Source organism: Stegostoma tigrinum, chromosome 16 (genome assembly GCF_030684315.1).
Source record: "Stegostoma tigrinum isolate sSteTig4 chromosome 16, sSteTig4.hap1, whole genome shotgun sequence".
Taxonomy (NCBI): domain Eukaryota; kingdom Metazoa; phylum Chordata; class Chondrichthyes; order Orectolobiformes; family Stegostomatidae; genus Stegostoma; species Stegostoma tigrinum.
Window position 1 is genome coordinate 43,570,337 of NC_081369.1, and position 18,411 is coordinate 43,588,747.

General features: G+C 40.5%; 1 protein-coding gene across 4 annotated transcripts in view; it reads right to left on the reverse strand.

Moving 5' to 3' along the window:
- zfhx3b (zinc finger homeobox 3b) overlaps nt 1-18,411 on the reverse strand; it is a 499,602-nt gene that overhangs the window by 16,850 nt on the left and 464,341 nt on the right. For all 4 annotated transcript variants that reach the window (XM_048546438.2, XM_048546439.2, XM_048546435.2 and 1 more), the window contains 2 exons: nt 13,910-14,034; nt 11,456-11,656 (listed from right to left, as the gene is read on the reverse strand). In XM_048546438.2, the coding sequence (XP_048402395.2) occupies nt 11,456-11,656; nt 13,910-14,034 (326 nt within the window). The remainder of the gene's footprint in view (nt 1-11,455; nt 11,657-13,909; nt 14,035-18,411) is intronic.

Below are 18,411 nucleotides of genomic sequence, written 5' to 3' on the forward strand. Positions count from 1 at the left end.
AGCCTCTGATATTCAGGTAAGTGTCTTCTAAGGTGAACTTTGAGATAAACTACAACGCAAGATCACTGAACAGAGGCTGATAGCCAAGTTCTGTAGCCATGAGGATGACCTCCATTGTGATCTTGGGTTCATGTGGTGCAACAGGTGACCCCATCACACTACACACACACACACACACACACACACTAACACACACACAAACACGCACACACAAAAACACATACTCTCTATGTCTGTCACACACACACACACACTCACATAATAGAAATGTATGGTGTGAATTATTTCATCTACAATGTTTATGCATTTGCAGCTATTCTATTTTGTTCAAAAATATAAAACCATCCTGACTCCATGTTTAAACACAGACAGGTTCTGAACAAGGCCTCACACCTGAAATGCATTGTCTGACCTGAGTGTCACCCCTTGTGTATTCTGATGAAACCTTGAATTATCTTGGAGCAAAGACTTGAAAGTAATTCTGGGATTTGCATTATAATCAATAGAAACCTGTGCCTCCTTTCTAACTGATTAAAGATTCAACAGGAGGTGGTCAGTGAGGCATTTTTAGGGTTGTTACTTTGCTTACAAATTCTGTGTTGGTATACCTCCTCCTCCACACTTCACCTGGGGAAGGAGGAGAGCTCTGAAAGTTAGTGTTTTCAAATAAACCTGTTAGACTATAACCTGGTGTCATCTGACTTTTGAGCACTTCCACCCCAATCGAACACCAGCACCTCCACATCAAAATTAAAACAGCATATACAATGACAATGTGACAAAGAAGGATGAATCTGTTGCATCAGCGATTTTACCAGTTCTAAGGATTTTTTAATGTTAAGAAAGAGGTCTGATATCCTAGCTACAATTCAATAAAGAAGCATCATTTGTGAAAAATTAAACCTCTTCAATATTTATTTACATGGTTATAAAATAGAGAATTCTGCAATACAGAACTCACTAACTACATCAATTGGTAAACATGCAGAAAGTAAGTTTCCTAGTTGAAATGGATAAGTAAGATAACCTCTCTAGGAGCAACCACTTAAAGATTCGTTGAATACTAATGGTCTTTCAAACTGCGTTTCTGCAAATGAAAATCAGTTTGGCAAAATAATATTTGGATATTCTATTGCAATATTGGTATTAGAATGTAAGCTTTAGCTGCCATAATGCAAAAAATGACTCTTGTACTTGAAAGGTGAAAGCCAATCATGTGTGAATGACAGCAAGAACAGACAAAAATTCATCAACTCTGTTATTACACAGAACCCATTTAATCATAATCAGTGATTAAGTTTAGAGAAAGCAATGTGGCTGCACAGTGCTTGCCTTCACTTTCATTCAATTAACTGTTGAAAAATAATAATCAAGTTCTTTTGCTCCGCTGCATTTTAATCAGAAGGCATGTTTTGCCATCATTAACCCTTTTGCAAAGCAGCATCTAAAGACCGGTCAGCCATTTGTCAACAGAGATTGAAATGGCAAATTCTAATAATTTTAATATTATGGAAACAGATGACAGAAATACAAATCGTGATTGATGAACTAAGTCATCATGTTGCACGATATTTTTAACATGTTAACAGCAATTACATGCAGTGGGTATCTGTAAAGCAAGGGCCATGTTTCAGTTTGAGAAACTCTGCACCAACATGTATGAACTGGTGCGATGAGTAGGAGTGACAAGCTGCAGTCCCATGGACACAGAGATCATACAGACGTATGCTCTCTCAGAAAGCTAGTGTTGATTCAAGGGCTAAATGGTCTTGTGTGCTGAAACCATTCTATGAAGCTCACCATCCTATTACACTGTCATTAAGAAAATTCTAGAAGCCAAACACTGCCATATTGGCGTGTAGCCTGGGTAAAACTACCAGCAGCAGCTCCAATCACCTGGTTATAGAAGCAATTGCTGTTCCCCTCCCTCAATTTTTCACTTACTAAAAGAAATGAATCAATAATAATCCCCATAAAAAGTAGCGACTGCTTAATCTAAGCAATTTTTGGGAGAAAATTAAAAATAAACAATGGCCAAGCTCAGAACTGCCTTGAAAACAAATTAACATGGCACAGAGATCCTTATTGAAACATGGAGGATTCTTGAGGGACTTGACAGAGTGGATCAGAAAGGTTGTTTCCCCCTGAGGATGAGTTTTGGGCCACAGGGCACAATCTCAGAATAAGGGTTGCACATTTAAGAGAGAGATGAGAAATTTCTTTCTCAGAGGGTAGTGAATCTGTTGAATTCTTTACCACTGAGGGCTGTAAAGGCTTGGTCATTACGTATATTCAAAGCTGAGATAGACAGATTTTTAAGCATTAAGAGAATGAAGAATTAATGGGAAATGGCAGAAAAGTGGAGTTGAGAATTATCAGACCTGCCATGATCTCACTGAATGACTGAGTAGACTTCCACAGTGGGTATATCCCTGTACAGGGATTTGCATCCATTTAGCTAAAATCACACTGGAGTCTTATTTACAACATATTGTCCACTTGTTCACACAGTATTGAGACATTCATTTCATTTCCAATGATACAGTTGACACCAAAGTTGATCCTTAACTTTAAAACGGGGCAGTAATCAAAATTTTGCTTTTTATACATTCAGGTGATCCATCCAACTAGTCTGATTGGCCTTTCTCATGGTGAGCCCAGAATTTCATACATTGATATAAAAATAAAGAATAACTCAAATGAACCTTTTTAATAATCTAATCTAAATTGCTATGCTTGTATTTCTGACAGGAAATTGCGAAACTGTAAACTACGTGACAAAATGAATCGGCTAAACACGTCATTAGCTTATTTATTTTATCCATAGATATTTTTAAAGTTAAAATCAAGAATTGAAATTGGTAACTTGAATAAGTGCACTAAGTTTGGAACTAAATTATTTTAAAGCTTCTACATGTTGGATTGGAACTAAAAATGTACAACCATATCGGTTCGAGATAATGGGAACTGCAGATGCTGGATTATTCGATTATATGCTCAAAGGGATTGTATCTCCAATGGACACATCCATTTGATACCCTTCTCCCCTCTTCCTGAAGAAGCTTAGTTTTGTTGCAATGTGAAACCAGGGGTGTCATCAGCTTGTTCTACCTCACTAATATGATCATTTCTCCAGTTTGAGCCCAGGTGATTGATTTCAGCAAGCTACTTCATCACACAGGAGATCACAACTGATCTGATCCTCATGTACCATTCCCACCAGGAGGTTTCACCATACGGTGATCAGGAGCAGAGGCATGGGCAATTCTTCCATGTTTTGACATAAACTGTAGAAATCCTCCACCGCAAGTAGCCAAAGGCAATGAACATGTGAAAGCTGTGACCTGCAAGTTTCCCCTCCAAGTCATACGTTCACCAAATGCATGTCAATGGTCACTGAAAAAGGTACACCACTGCCTTCACAAGCAGGAATGGTGGTGGTATTATGAGCTATTCTGCAAACAACAACTATATCACAAAGTGAAAACTAAGAAAACATCTTCTATTGATTGAAAAAGTCAAAGGGCACTCAAAAGGGGAAATGTACAGTCTGCAGCGTTGGCTGCAAACCTTACTTATCAGCCTCTGAATTTGGCAATTTGGACTGTATGGGCTGTAATGGTGGTCAAAAATAGATGGCAAGGGAGCCAAAACTCTCCACTTGTTACTGCCCAGCTGGCAAAGATCCCCACCAGTATCTCCGACTCCTTATTATTGAAGATATTTATATTGGTAAATCTGTATGAATTCAATTTAGTAATAAACCTGCACATCAGGCTTGCCTCATTTGTACTACAGATTACTATATTTTAATAATTCATTAAAGCTTACATTGAAACAATAAAGGTAATGAACATACTGAAGAGACTAATAGGAGAGGCCTTGTGGCACAGTAGCAGCATTCCTATCTCTGGGCCAAAAGGTCTGGATTCTAGTCTCACCAAACCCTGGAGGTGTGTCATAACATGTCTTAAAAGTTTGAAGAGCTTCCTAGTCCACTTTTAAGTGTCTAGAATTGTTCCAACACTTGATGGAATTTTATCAGAACAATTCTGCAAAACTTTATTGAAAGGCTGGAGTATTTTATAAAGGCAATGTAATTTTTGAATTACAACCTAGGTAGACCGACCTAGCATAGGAACCTGTTCTTTGTAAATCAATTTCTGACAGGTTTATGTGCACTAACAGACTTAATGATCAATTAAATTATAAATAAAACAAACCCCTGCTGCAATTCCGACAACTAGCATCCAGTACACAATTTCCTTATTCTAGAAAATGATTTGGACTGGAAGAGGTTAAGCACTTTTTGAAGGTGTTTGTCGTACACTCATTTACATTTAGAAGTTGATTTACTTGGGTATAAAAACTGCTTCTTTATCTATCAGCTGGCAACTACCAGAGAAATCCCAAGGTCACTTTTAATTTAGATGATTTAATTGGCAAACATAGTTCAAAATGGCTGTCATCTCACAGGGCTCCTGTTTAATGAAGCATGATCATCTTCATTACCTGCATTTGAGCAAGACAGACAAACGAATACCTTTATGCAGAGAATTTAAAGAAATAACACTTCTTTGTACAGATTTCAGAAATCTAAAACCTTTTTTCCATGTGAGCAGCCTTGGAATTATGCACGAGCATGTGTATATGCATGTATTGCTAAAGCTATCGGAAAGCTGACAATCTTAAAACAAATTGATGGTTAAACTCATCATTCTTTCAGTAGCCCCCATATACCCACCCGTTAGTTTGGTGAAACATACAGATAGGAGTTTGCTTTGGATTCTGAATCATAGCTGGAACGTGTACCATTACTATGGTTTTACCTCATCAGTTTATCTTTCCAAGCCAGTTTGTATCTGCTATACAATCCTCTTTTCGACAAGTGGGCAGGAAGGACTCTTCCAGTGTTATCAGTGTTCAATCTAGTTAACCCCAAATGAAGCATGTCTAAATATTGCAGGAAGTGATCAGTGACTGGCAGGTTCTCATTTGTTCCTTAAATGACTTGCTGCATATTTATAAATGCTCCCAACGAGAGACCCATACGACTTCAAATCCTGATCTCTAAGCTGAGATATCCATATTGCTCAGATGGCACTTACTTAGTTTACAATGTGATTAAAAGTTCATAATTAAACAAAAATTAATCTGTTGCTCATTTGCTATTTTGTTAGCCTAGTTCTGACATCATAGTGTGCTGTTGAAGCTCTAGTAAATGTCACAGCTGAACATCAGTGTAAGAACTGTGCAACATGACGCACATCACCAGTTTTCATTCATATTGCTCAATAGTTGCCCAGTGTGGGACTATTCTACTGTTGCTGTGAAACAATGAAACTTGAAACTATATGGCACTAAACTGTTTTGCTTTTACAGTTTTTGAACAAATTTAGCAACATCTACCTTTTGAAATCTGATGTACTCAATTTCATAGGCCGGCACGGTGGCTCAGTGGTTAGCACTGCAGCCTCACAGCACCAGGGCTCCGGGTTCAATTCCAGCCTCTGGTGACTGTCTGTGTAGAGTTTGCACATTCTCCCTATGTCTGCGTGGGTTTCGTCCGGGTGCTCCGGTTTCCTCCCACACTCCAAAGATGTGCAGGCTAGGTGGATCGGCCATGCTAAATTGCCCGTAGTGTTCAGGGGTGTGTGGGTTATAGGGGGATGCTTCAAGGGGCGGTGTGGACTTGTTGGGCTGAAGGGCCTGTTTCCACACTGTAGGGAATCTAATCTAATCTAAACTTTACTTTCCTGTTAGAGACAGTGTACACTTGCATTCCCCATGCAGATTGCCTAAAAGCCCTCCCCTTCTTCCTCTCCCGCAGGCCCAACCAGTCCCCCTCCATCGACAGCCTTATCCATGTAACCAAACTCATCCCTACCCTTAACAACATCTCCTTCAACTCCTCCCACTTCCTACAGACGAAAGGGGTGGCCATAGGTACCGGCATGAGCCCAAGCCATGCCTGCCTCTTTGTAGGATACATGGAACAGTCTCTCTTCCGAAGCTACACTGGCACCATCTCCCACCGCTTCCTCCGTTACATTGATGACTGTATTGGTGCCACCTCATGCTTCCACAAGGAGCTCAAACAGTTCATCCTCTTCACCAACACCTTCCGCCCCATCCTCACGTTCACGTGGACCATCTCTGATACCTCTCTCTCCTTCTCGACCTCTGTGTCTCCATCTCTGGTAACCACCTGGAAACTGATGTCTATTTCAAGCCCACTGATGCCCACAGCTACCTTGACCACATCTCCTCTCGCCCACCTTCCTGCAAGACTGCAATCCCCTATCCCCTATCTGCTCTCAAGATGAGGCATTCCACTCCTAGACATCCCATATGTCCTCATTTTTCAAGGACTGTAATTCCCCCCCCACAACGGTTGAAAATGCCCTTGGCCGCATCTCCTGCGTTTCACGCACCTCAGACCTCATACCCCCTCCCCACAATAAAAACAAAGACAGAATTCCCCTTGTCCTCACGTATCACCCCATGAACCTCCAGATTCAATACATCATTTTCCACCACTTCCACCACCTGCGATCTGACCCCACCACGAAGGATATATTTCCCTCCCCACCTTTACCTGCTTTTCCAGAGGGACTGCTCTCTCCATGACTGTCTCGTCCGCTCAACACACCCTGTGGCCCCACCACACACGTCACCTTTCCCTGCAACCACAGGAGGTGCTACACCTGTCCCCACACCCTCTCCCACCTCCATCCCAGGCCCCCAGAAAGCCTTCCACATTAAACAGGTGTTCACCTGCACATCTGCTAATGTAGCATATTGTATCTGCTGTTCCCGATGTGGCCTCCTCTACATCATGGAGACCAAGCTGAGGCTCACAGTCCGCTTTGTGGAGAACCTATGCTCAGTTCATGACAAATGATAACACCTTCCAGTCACGAACCACTTCAACACCCCTTCCCACTCCCTGGACAACATGTCCATCCTGGGCCTCTTCCTTTGAGATGGTTTCTTAGAGGAGCCCATTCTGGAGCCAACCAGACAGCAGGTACTAGACTTGCCATTGCATAATGTGACAGTACAGGGAAAATGCACCTCTTCGATCACATTGATGCCAACAAAAAAACTAGAAGAACAGCACCTCATTATTGTGCCTTGGAACCCTACAACCCAATGGTCTCAATGTGGACTTTACTAGCTTCAAAATCTCTCCACTCCCAACCTCATCCCAAGACCAGCGCTCCCTCCTGTCCCTGATAATAAAATGTGAGGCTGGATGAACACAGCAGGCCCAGCAGCACCTCAGGAGCACAAAAGCTGACATTTCGGGCCTAGACCCTTCATCAGAGAGGATTCTTGGATTCTCCAGCATCTGCAGTTCCCATTATCACTCCCTCCTGTCCCTGCCTCCTTGACCTGTCCATCTTCTCTCCCACCTATCCGCTCCTCCCACCTCACTGACCAACCCCCACCCCCACTTCCTACCTACACTCACCTCTACTAGCTTCATCCCCACCTCCTTGCCCTGTCTGTCTTCTCTCCACCTATCTGCCCCACTATCTACCTTCTATCATCACCACCTCCCTCTCAATTTATTTCAGAGCCCCCTTCCTCTCCCCCATTTCTGAAGAAGTTTCCAGGCCTGAAACATCAGCTATCCTGCTCCTCCGATGCTGCCTGGCCTGCCGTGTTCATCAGCTCCACACCTTGTTATCTCATGTTCCTGTTACTAGTTTTAAGGCAACCCGCAATGTACAAAACACATCACACTGTAATGGATTTTATACAGCTGTATTGTCATCTTAGTGCCATGGTTCCCACTGCAGCTGACAGAAACACCAAATAAACTTGTGAGCTCACAAAGAAGATGACTGGGGTGATCCATTTTCCTTTACTAGTTTGCTCTGCCCACTGATCTCAATGTATTTGGCACACTCACTTTGGGCTTGTGACTACAGAACAGTCATATGCAGGAAACCAGACAGACTATCACAGCAGCACAAAAAAAGTGAATACTGCAGAGATGCCTTCAATATTTTATATATAGCAAGAAAAAATTCAGCAGTTCTTCAACTTAGCTACATTTTGCATTCAACAGCTTAGGGGTCGCTGCATTGCTTGATCCTTCCAGATGCTAATGTAGTGATACAAGCATCCTGCATTATGTATGCCTTCAGGATGAAAGGTAAATGTACTTCATGAAGAAATACATTAGCTTTAGATGCACTGCACTTGTAGTTTAGAGGTAAAGATGGCAACAGTGTTTCCAAATTATTAATTTTCACAGCCAAAATGTTTTACTGAGGAATGAAAATCCCAATGTATATCTCAGAATCGCCATCAGTAATCATTTATTATTCATGCAATAAAGTGCATTATAGTAAAAGGACTTTTTTTTTGTTGAAAGCTGTCTTCATCTTTTTGTTGTTTAGTTTTTGACTATTGATACAGAAAATGTCTGTAAAGTACAATCAGAGTTATGAAGGAAGGAGCAAAGCAGGGGAAAATAAACTCCCAGAAGGTTTGTATTATTCTCATAAAAAAACTAAAACATTCTAAACATGTCACACACGGTTCAGAGATGCCATTTGAGGCCTTTGAGAGCTCACATGCAGGCAAGTGGATTAAGTGTACTGCATACTTTCATTAAAAGAAGTTGCTGAAGACTTTTAGTAATGCAGGGAGCTCTGCAGCATAAGCAGGAAACAGTAACCATAACGACGACTATATTACAGGCTTTGAAAATCTGACTGCCAAATCATCAACTAAGCTGCATTTTCCTCCATCTGACAAATCTAATGCTACATTATGGTGAATGGCAAAATACATTTTCTGAGTTAAGTGGTCACTTACTGTGTTTCAGAATAGCAGGACTTTACTTTTTACAAACACAAATTCTTTTATGTATTTATTTAGCATTTTTCTTTCGGTTCAAAGTTTATGTTACACATATGCAACACCTTTTAAACACCCAAACTGACAAACTAACTGCTGATCCAATTGCCTTAAGAAGCATTGACACGATTTCTCATTATTTTGTCACTTTGCACTAGTTCATAAAATGGTGCTGCACAAGTCATCTGAGAGTGTCATTCCATTACTGTATACCTGAGTCTTTTGTTTACAAAAATCACTCATTCTCTCCAAGGCTCCCGTTTCATCTATCGCTAATTGACATTTCCACTGCTGCAAAAGCACTTCACCGATAATTCTACAGTAGCTGCACAAAGCCCAATTAGACTGTTTTAAGTAAGTCACTTAACACCAAAACATGCAGGGCCTTACAGGTCAAATATTCATGTTTCACATGTACAGATTATCTTTAAGCTAGAGCATCATAAAAATATTGTTGTACAAAAGCTCTGTCTTACAGTGAGGTAACAAAATCAGTTTCAATTAAATAAGGTAATTAATAGAAAATACATGCTTCCTCAATTAGACAGTCAAATCAGATAACATTTTATTACTTTTTTTAACACTACATTCTCCCTTGAAGTATTATAAAAAGAACTGACTCAGCTTTGGGTTACTGAGAGATAAATGCTGGCCTGAAATATGTAATTGCCAACAATTCTTGCTACCTTAGAAGCCCCACTGAGTTACTCACTCTACAACTTTGGCTTCTCTTTGCAGATAATACTCTTAAATCTACTCATTGTTAAGATGAAATTATAGATAAGTTTAGACAATTGCAGTGATTTGGAATTGTCTCTTTTGTTGCTATTGATGACTGACTCCAGTACTTTGGTAATCAAATTAATGTTGAGGTAGAATTTCCTGCTCTAGCCGATCAAGCATGGACATTGGACAGCACTGGTAAGTGGCACCTTTCATTTCCCTTTCCATCCTGAACCTTCCTAATTCTAGAGTTGAAATACAGGTTAATGGAAAAATGTATGACTGCAATATGAGATACTGAATAATGTGGGTGTTGCATTACTGCAAATCCTTTAGTTATTCCAGATAATGGGAACATCTCCTCATTTCTAAAGTGCAACACCAAAGACAGAAATGTATCTTACAGTTTGGATTTCCGCCTTTGCTATTAAAGCTTCATGTTTCAAAGATTTATTATTTCAACTTACTGCACTAAACATACATACTAATAGAACATAGAACATAGAACACTACAGCGCAGTACAGGCCCTTCGGCCCTTGATGTTGCGCTGACCTGAGAAACCAAACTGAAGCCCATCGAACCTACACTATTCCATTATTATCCATATGTTTATCCAATGACCATTTAAATGCCCTTAAACTTGGTGAGTCTACTACTGTTGCAGGCAGAGCTTTCCATGTCCTTACTACTCTCTAAGTTAAGAATCTACCTCTGACATCTGTCCTATATCTATCACCCCTCAATTTAAAGCTCTGTCCCCTCGTGCTAGCCATCTCCATCCGAGGAAAAAGGCTCTCACTGTCCACCCTACCTAATCCTCTGATCATCTTGTATGTCTCTATTAGGTCACCTCTTAACCTTCTCTCTAATGAAAACAGCCTCAAGTCCCTCAGCCTTTCCTCATAAGACCTTCCCTCCATACCAGGCAACATCCTGGTAAATCTCCTCAGCACCTTTTCCAATGCTTCCACATCCTTCCTGTAATGCGGCGACCAGAGCTGTACACCGTACTCCAAGTGTGGCCACTCCAGAGTTTTGTACAGCTGCAACATGCCCTCATTGCTCTGAAACTCAATCCCTCTACCAATAAAACCTAATTTACCATATGCCTTCTAAACAGCCCTATCAACCTGGGTGGCAACTTTCAGGGATCTATGTACATGGACACTGAGATCTCTCTGCTCATCAGCACTACCAAGAATCTTACCATTAGCCCAGTACTCAGTATTCCTGTTACTCCGCCCAAAGTGAATCACCTCACACTTTTCCGCATTAAACTCAGTTTGCCACCTCTCAGCCCAGCTCTATAGCTTATCTATGTCCCTCTGTAACCTGCAACATCCTTCCGCATTATCCACAACTCCACTGACCTTAGTGTCGTCTGCAAATTTACTAACCCATCCTTCAATGCCCTCATCCAGGTCATTTATAAAAATGACAAACTGCAGTGGCCCCAAAACAGATCCTTGCAGTACACCCGTAGTAAGTGAACTCCAGGATTAACATTTTCCATCAACCACCACCCTCTGACTTCTTCCAACTAGCCAATTTTTGATCCAAACTGCTAAATCACCCTCAATCCCATGACTCCATATTTTATGCAATAGCCTACTGTGGGGAACCTTATCAAAAGCTTTACTAAAATCCTTATACATTACATCAACCGCTCTACCCTCATCCACCTGTTTGGTCACCTTCTCAAAGAACTCAAGGTTTGTGAGGCACAACCTACTCTTCACAAAACCATATAGCCAGAGAATTGATGCAGAAGTATAAGCCACTGAGAGGGGCGAGAGAGCATAAGGAAGTTTGAAGTTACATATTAATTCTGCATATAATCTTTTAGATACTTACTGCCACAATGAGTTTTTCAACACAATCAGGTGCCACACTGTGCAAGTGAGTCAGGTGTAACTGTAGGTGGATCTTGTTGTTTAGCATGTCCTGACAGAGAGGGCAGCGTAGCATGGGCTGCACAGAATGTTGAGATAACACATGCATCCTGATGCGGTTTACGTCAGTATTGCTGTATTTGCAGTATGGACATTGATACATCTGTGGGAAAAACAAAACAACTCGTAAACATTCTAATAACACTATTATAAACAGTCTCAAACAGTTTAGGTGATAGGAGATACTTAATATCGTGTCTTTTTCTCAAAATTCTCTTTTTCCAACCACCCATAATCCTCCAATTTCCTTCACATCCAAAAGCTCAGATTCATCCAGCACCCTAATAAAGAAAGTTGTTCCTGACCTGCTGGAAATGAAGTTTGTATACATGCTCTGGGTGGCAAATATCTTTACTGGCTGGGAAACACCAAGATTTGTCTGTACCTTTCTTCAGCATTATGACAGAATGTATCAGCATAGCAATGCCTGCATTTTAATTACTTCTCAGTCATGTCCTTTGTGCTTTCCTTTTCTTTAATTTAATATTTTTTTCTCAACTCCTGAAGGCACTTGCTGATATTGGACTACCGCTTCCCAGGGAAGAATATCCTTCCTGTAAATTTCTCGCCCTTTCTGATTCTCTTGTTTCCCTTCTTTCCCATCCATTTGATTTACACTTACTAATTGAAACACTGGTCAAGCCTAAATATAGATCTAACATTGTCTGAAGTGCTCTTGTGAGCCAGGAGACCAGAGCTTTGACTTCTGACTACTGAGCAGGGTGCTTGAGTCTAATGATGGCCACCTCTAAACCTGACTATTCCAAAACATTTTTAGATGGTCTTCCATATTCTATTCTCTATAAACCAGAAATCATCAAAAAATCTACTGCCCACTTCTTAACTTGCAACAAGGCCCTTTCACTGTTTACTTATTGCTGGTTGACCCAAACTAGTTCCCAAAAAAAAACACCTTGAGTTTAAGATTCTTATTCTTGTTTTCAAATCTTTCCATAACCTCTCCTTATCTCCATAATCTTCTCTAATTACTGAACGCTCTGATATATTTGTTCTCCTCTGACTGTGGCCTTTTGAGCATCTCTTCTCTTCTCAATTTCTTTGCCTAAAAGCAGGTCATTGTTAATTACTCCTTGAACTATAGGTGGGTGTTGCTTTATTCCAAATAGAGCAAGGAAGCTGTAACTCTCACCCTGATTCCTTGAGAGATCAAAGAAGTATTGAGCTCAAGCCTTGAATATACCAACATTTGAGCACCCATATCCTCTAGTGTAAACAGTTTCAGAAAGTGTTAAAGCTAGCTCATCAACTCATGTTATCTCAGCTTCCTTCCCAGGTTTTCCCATATTTTTCTTAAATCGCGTTTCATTTTTATTGAACAAATTACCAAGAAATTCAGTGACCTGTTAAGTAGTAAAGGTGGAAAGTATTTTGCACAACATATTGAATAGTGGGGTAATTTAGTTTTGCCAGTGTTGATTAAGGGAGAAATTTTGACTGGGCTATTTTGGGACTCATTGCGTCCTTCATATAGTGCCCTGGGACTTCATTCATCCATCTGAAGCAAGGGGAGCACTGATCTCTTGTCCAACTACATGAACCATCTGAATGTCATGTGTTAAAAGATATTTGAGATAATTCCTAAGATGCAAATGCAGGGAATCCACAGTAAAACCACAATGTATTTCAGGTTAATCAGCATCCAAAAGAGAAACAATAATTCAAAATTGCAGGCCACAAGCTACCTCTCCTTCCTAACTCCCATCTAAGCTGCTACGAATGTGATGAATGATCTACGTGTGAAATACCAACCAATGCCCCCCCGCTCTCGGTTACCTGTGGAATCACTACTTGCTTCCAACATCCTTCTATTAGTTTTCAAAGTTCTCAAATGCCCTTTTGAATCAATCTCCAAAATCATTTATAAGGACTAGACAGATATAATGGTCAACAGTTGACTATATTCAGAGTCCTCAAGAAATAAGATCTTTGCCAAGAATTTCACTAACCGTGTGAAGAGAGAACTGAGCCGAAATAATGGGTATTCAGAGTTCTCAAGAAATAAGATCTTTGCCAAGAATTTCACTAACTGTGTGAAGAGAGAACTGAGCCAAGATAATGAGTCGGAGAATGGGGAGTTAAAATGCGTCAAACAGACATTGCATAATTGGCAATGGCTACAATTGAAATTGGAAACATCATACACCAAAGCTCCTTCTGAACAAAAGGTGTTTGAAGTGCCACATTAAAAGACAACTAATAACAATTATGTGGCATAAAATAAACTTGTACGTGGACACTGTATATAGAAATTGACTAAAACGTACTCAAGCTAGGTAGTTTATTGTGGTAACTTGAAGAATAAGATGTCAGAATTATGAGTATCTTTGGCATATACCTGCTCTGTGTTTGTTTCTTCCGATGTCCGTGGCCTTTTGGAAGAAAGAGGTGACTCCATGCTTCCTGGTGGTGATGGTCGTTTTGCATTTGCTGAGTCCTGTTGTTCTTTGTCTCCTATAAGTACTGTAAACAAAGGGAATTTGTGAGTTTAGGCCTGAGCCATCCAACTTAATAATTACAAAAGACCATATAAATCCCACCTATGTGGTGTCAGCACGCAAAAAAAATCTACAAGCTGTGAAATGTAAAGGTACCACTCAGAGGTACAACATAAAGTTTGGGTATTCTCAAAAAAAAACCCGAAACATTTCTTCCTTGGATGTGCTGAGATCCTAACTAATTTTGATTGTCAGGCCGATTTCTTTCAAACCAGGCAAGGCCAATTTCTCTTCGTAGATATATTTTAACCCATTGAAATAACATGTAATTAATAGCAAATAATGAGATATTGTGTGGCATTTGCTATGCCCAAACTTCAAAAGCATAGCATTAACTGAATTTAACACTGATGTAGTTATAGACAATACAAATTTGTTAAAAACAGTACTTATGTTCTCATATACAATCACATTTCAGCTCCACATTCATTGAACTGAATTATGAGACATGTACATTCACACATTAAAGTAAGTTTAGTTTTTATAAAAATATACTTCCAAAGTATTCCCCTCTCCTTCACAGAATACTGAACTAATCAAATGTAAGCATTAATGACCAGGTCTAAACTCAACCTAGTTGATGATGATTCAGCCAGCAGTAATGCAACAGCTGGCAATTATAAATGTGTAATTAGTAGGGCCTTTGGAATAAAGATTCTGGGCAAGAAACTGGTTTTCATACACAGGGATTGTGATGAGTAATTACCCCTTTGGGAGTACACAGCACCTAAACTTTGCATTGCCAGCTCAGCTAAATGGCTTCAGTATTCCTGTGTGATTCATGCCTCGTGCGCAACAGGTGGCCCAGCAGGATGTGCTCCAGCTAGCCAAGACCTCTGAAAGGTAGTCTGTGTCCCTTAAAGATTCTTGCATCTGAGGATTTCTCAGCTTTCTGATGCAGCACTGGAGGGATTAGTGATGGAATGGAGGAAACACTTCACTGCCTAGACACAACAAGAAGAGGATGGGAGCAGGGAGCCAGGGACATCAGTTCTCAGAATTCAGGTGCAGTCAGATGGAAACAATGGCCTCATGCTGGTTTCCAAGATCAGTGAAAACGTTGGTATCTGACCTCTCCTGTTCGCTGCCCCATTAACATATCGTGTAGCTTAATATACCTTATCCTTGTTTGAATCTCATCAGATATGAGGAAATGTTTACCATTTACATATTCCACTTCTTCTTAGGTGTAGCAATACTGCTGCCTCAAGCTGCTTCCTCATATCTCCTGTGATACAACTGTCTCAGGTATGTCACTCCAACACATTGCAGAACATGCACTGACATCTTCCATCTCTCTTACAAGAAAAGGAAGTCCATTACTGCAGAGACGAGATGGTGCTTGCAACATGGAGCCAGTTGTTTCTTCTTCTTCTTCTTTCCTCATGGATGTAGCTTGGGATGTTGCCCAATCCTAACTGCCTTTGAGAAGTTAAATCTGGCATTGTTCAGAATATTAAGGATGACAGTATCTTCTTGCCTTATGCAAGCTACAGCTTGTGTGACTGTGGACCTCCTGCTTTTTGCCAATTCCCATTTGGCTCACCCCCAACACTCCCTTTCTGCTTTCAGATAGCCAAGAGAACTGGTGCCTGACAGGCCACTGTAGCCTCATTATGAAGGTTCAGAACAACTTCAGATCTCTGATGAAGAAGCAGCATTACTTGATTTGACAATCCTTACCAATAGCTCAGACAGTGACACTCGGAAGTAGTACAGAATCAAGATCACCATTTGACAAGTCGTCAGGTGTGAACAAGCTGCAACAACGTGGCACAGTCTGAAGGTAGGCCCACAAAGCTTAGAGTTACTCGACAGGGTCCTGTGAAGCTATCTGTGATCACCTCAGTTACAATCGGCAGCTTGGCACCCATGCTGTAGCCACTTGGGGTAGCACACTGCATGTGAGCACGGGGACAGGGCATAGGCACTTTTAGTCAAGGTGCCAATAGGGTGAAATGTCATTGTTGTGTGTATTAGTGGAGGTATTATAAATGTATTCTTGCTGTTGCTATTTCTTTCAATAAAATGTTGTCTGTGAGATTGGAAGGTGGGGAATTGTGATGTGGACAATCACATGTCAGAGGAACTGATATCTATGTATGGACAACCTGCCTGAGGGTGAAATGCCTATATCCTCCTTCTTCCTCTCAAAGCTGCCTCTAAAGGTGACAAGGCCTGCATGCTCATGATGGGGATCATGGAGGTCACTTAATTACTGGATGTTTAACAGTAGTAGTCCAAGCAGAAAAGGAACATCTCCCTCTAAATATGTGGCTAATTACAATCTATATTAATCAATTGGAAAATACACTGTCAAGAGGAGGTAAAAAGCTTATAGGAGATATAACAGGTTGCACGAATGGACATAAAAATTAGCAGATGGAGTTTAATATGGGAAATGTAATTCTGTGAACTAGCACAAAGAATACAGAGGCAGTACAGTATTAAATGGAGGAAGATTGGAGGATTCACTGGTACAGAGGGATCTGATTGCGCTGGTGCATGAATACAGCATGCAGGAGCATCGAGTGATTTGGAAGGCACATGAAATGTTGATGTTTATTGTGAGGCCAATGGAATATAAAAATGGGCTGCAGCTGCACAGGACTTTGGTGAGGTCTCGTCTAGAGTAGTGCATACAGTTTTGGTCTCCTTATTTGCAAAAGAAGCAGTTCAAATAAAGTTCACTCAGCTTGTTCCTGGAATGAAGAATTTATAGAATGAACAGATTGAGCCTATGTGCATTGGAGTTTAGAAGAATGAGAGGTGATCTTATTGAAACATAAAAGATCCTGAGGGACCTTGATAGAGTGGATGATGGGAGACTTTCCCCCTGTGGGAGAGTCTAGAACTATGGGACATATTTTAAAATAAGATGTCTTCCATTTAAAATTGAGATGAGAATATTTTCTCCTAGAGGATTTTTGGTCCTGCAATTCTTTTTCCCAGAAATCAACAGAGACCATGTCATTGAACTTATTCAAGGCTGATTTAGATGGATTTTTGATAGACAAGGGAATTAAGCATATGGGTGGTAGACATAAGCAGAATTGAGGCCACAGCCAGTCATAACTTTCTCAAATAGCAGTGTAGGCTCCAAGGGCCAAGAGCTAACTACTGCTCATAGTCCAATGTCTCTATGACTCACCCAGAGTCAAGTGCACCACGTATCATTGAGAATTCTGCCAGTCTATGTGTTCTTTCCTCCTGCTTCTCTCTGATAAGCAAGAAAATAATGAAGTCCTCCCTCCCATACAGGGCCCAGTCATCAGTGGACTGAGAACACAATGCTGTTGCCTGGAAAGATCAACTGCCACTGAATTGGAGAGAGATAGTTACCTTGACTATGACTTTTGAGCCCTGCTATGAAACTAGAATAACAGGTTAAGAGGAAGCAAAGTTTGATGAAGTGCTCCTTAAAGATCCTTGGAATAGTATCGTCTTTGTCTCTTCCTCTCTCTGCACATAGCTTTCGCTCTCTGCAACCTGTGTTCCTTCTCTAAATCAGGTTACTTCCTTAGAAGAATTGTAATTATAGGTCAGTCAATACAGTGTGGAGCTGGAGGAACACAGCAGGTCCAGCAGCATCAGAGAAGCAGGAAAGTCAATGTCTTGGGCCTAGACCCTTCATCATCCTAAAGCCCACATATTCGAAAGTAGGCTTTTCCCCAATAGGCCACTCAACTCAATTTCAAAAGTCTCTTCCAATGATATGGAGCACATTAGTTCTACTAACAATGTATCAGCAAAACCAAAATAGTAGCATATCACTAATAAGATGGTTGGTTAGATACTTTAAATAATGCTGTGGGGCTGGAGCCCCGGTACCAGTAGAGTAATAAGCTGAATTTTCTGTCTCCAGCTCCTTTGATATAATTGGTTTTCTGTTGTACTGCAGACCATTTCCTTGCACACTGTTCAGGTAAGTTGCTTTCCTTATTGAACAAACTCAACTATGCATTGTTCAATTCCCACTTCCAAACTACTCTTCTTAAACAGATATAACTGAATTTGTGATTTATACATTGGCATTTATGTTAAGGAGAGTCCATGATGGATAAAATGGTGGCTCACAGTGAAAATTGGCATGATGGTTTGAAAAAGTATTTCTTCTTTCTTGCTTTAGGTTCTTTCCATCATTTTGGGTTTGTTCAGATTCACGAGTATGAAGACTTTAGTTAAAACATTACATAATTCCGCAAATAATAGGTCTAAAAGAGTTACTCTTATCGGGAAGAAACAGTTATTGCAGGTTAAATGTACTTTTCTAATGGGTCCATGGGTAAATGCATCACTTGATGTGAAATTAACCTGCACGTTATTACACGAAGTTTGGTTC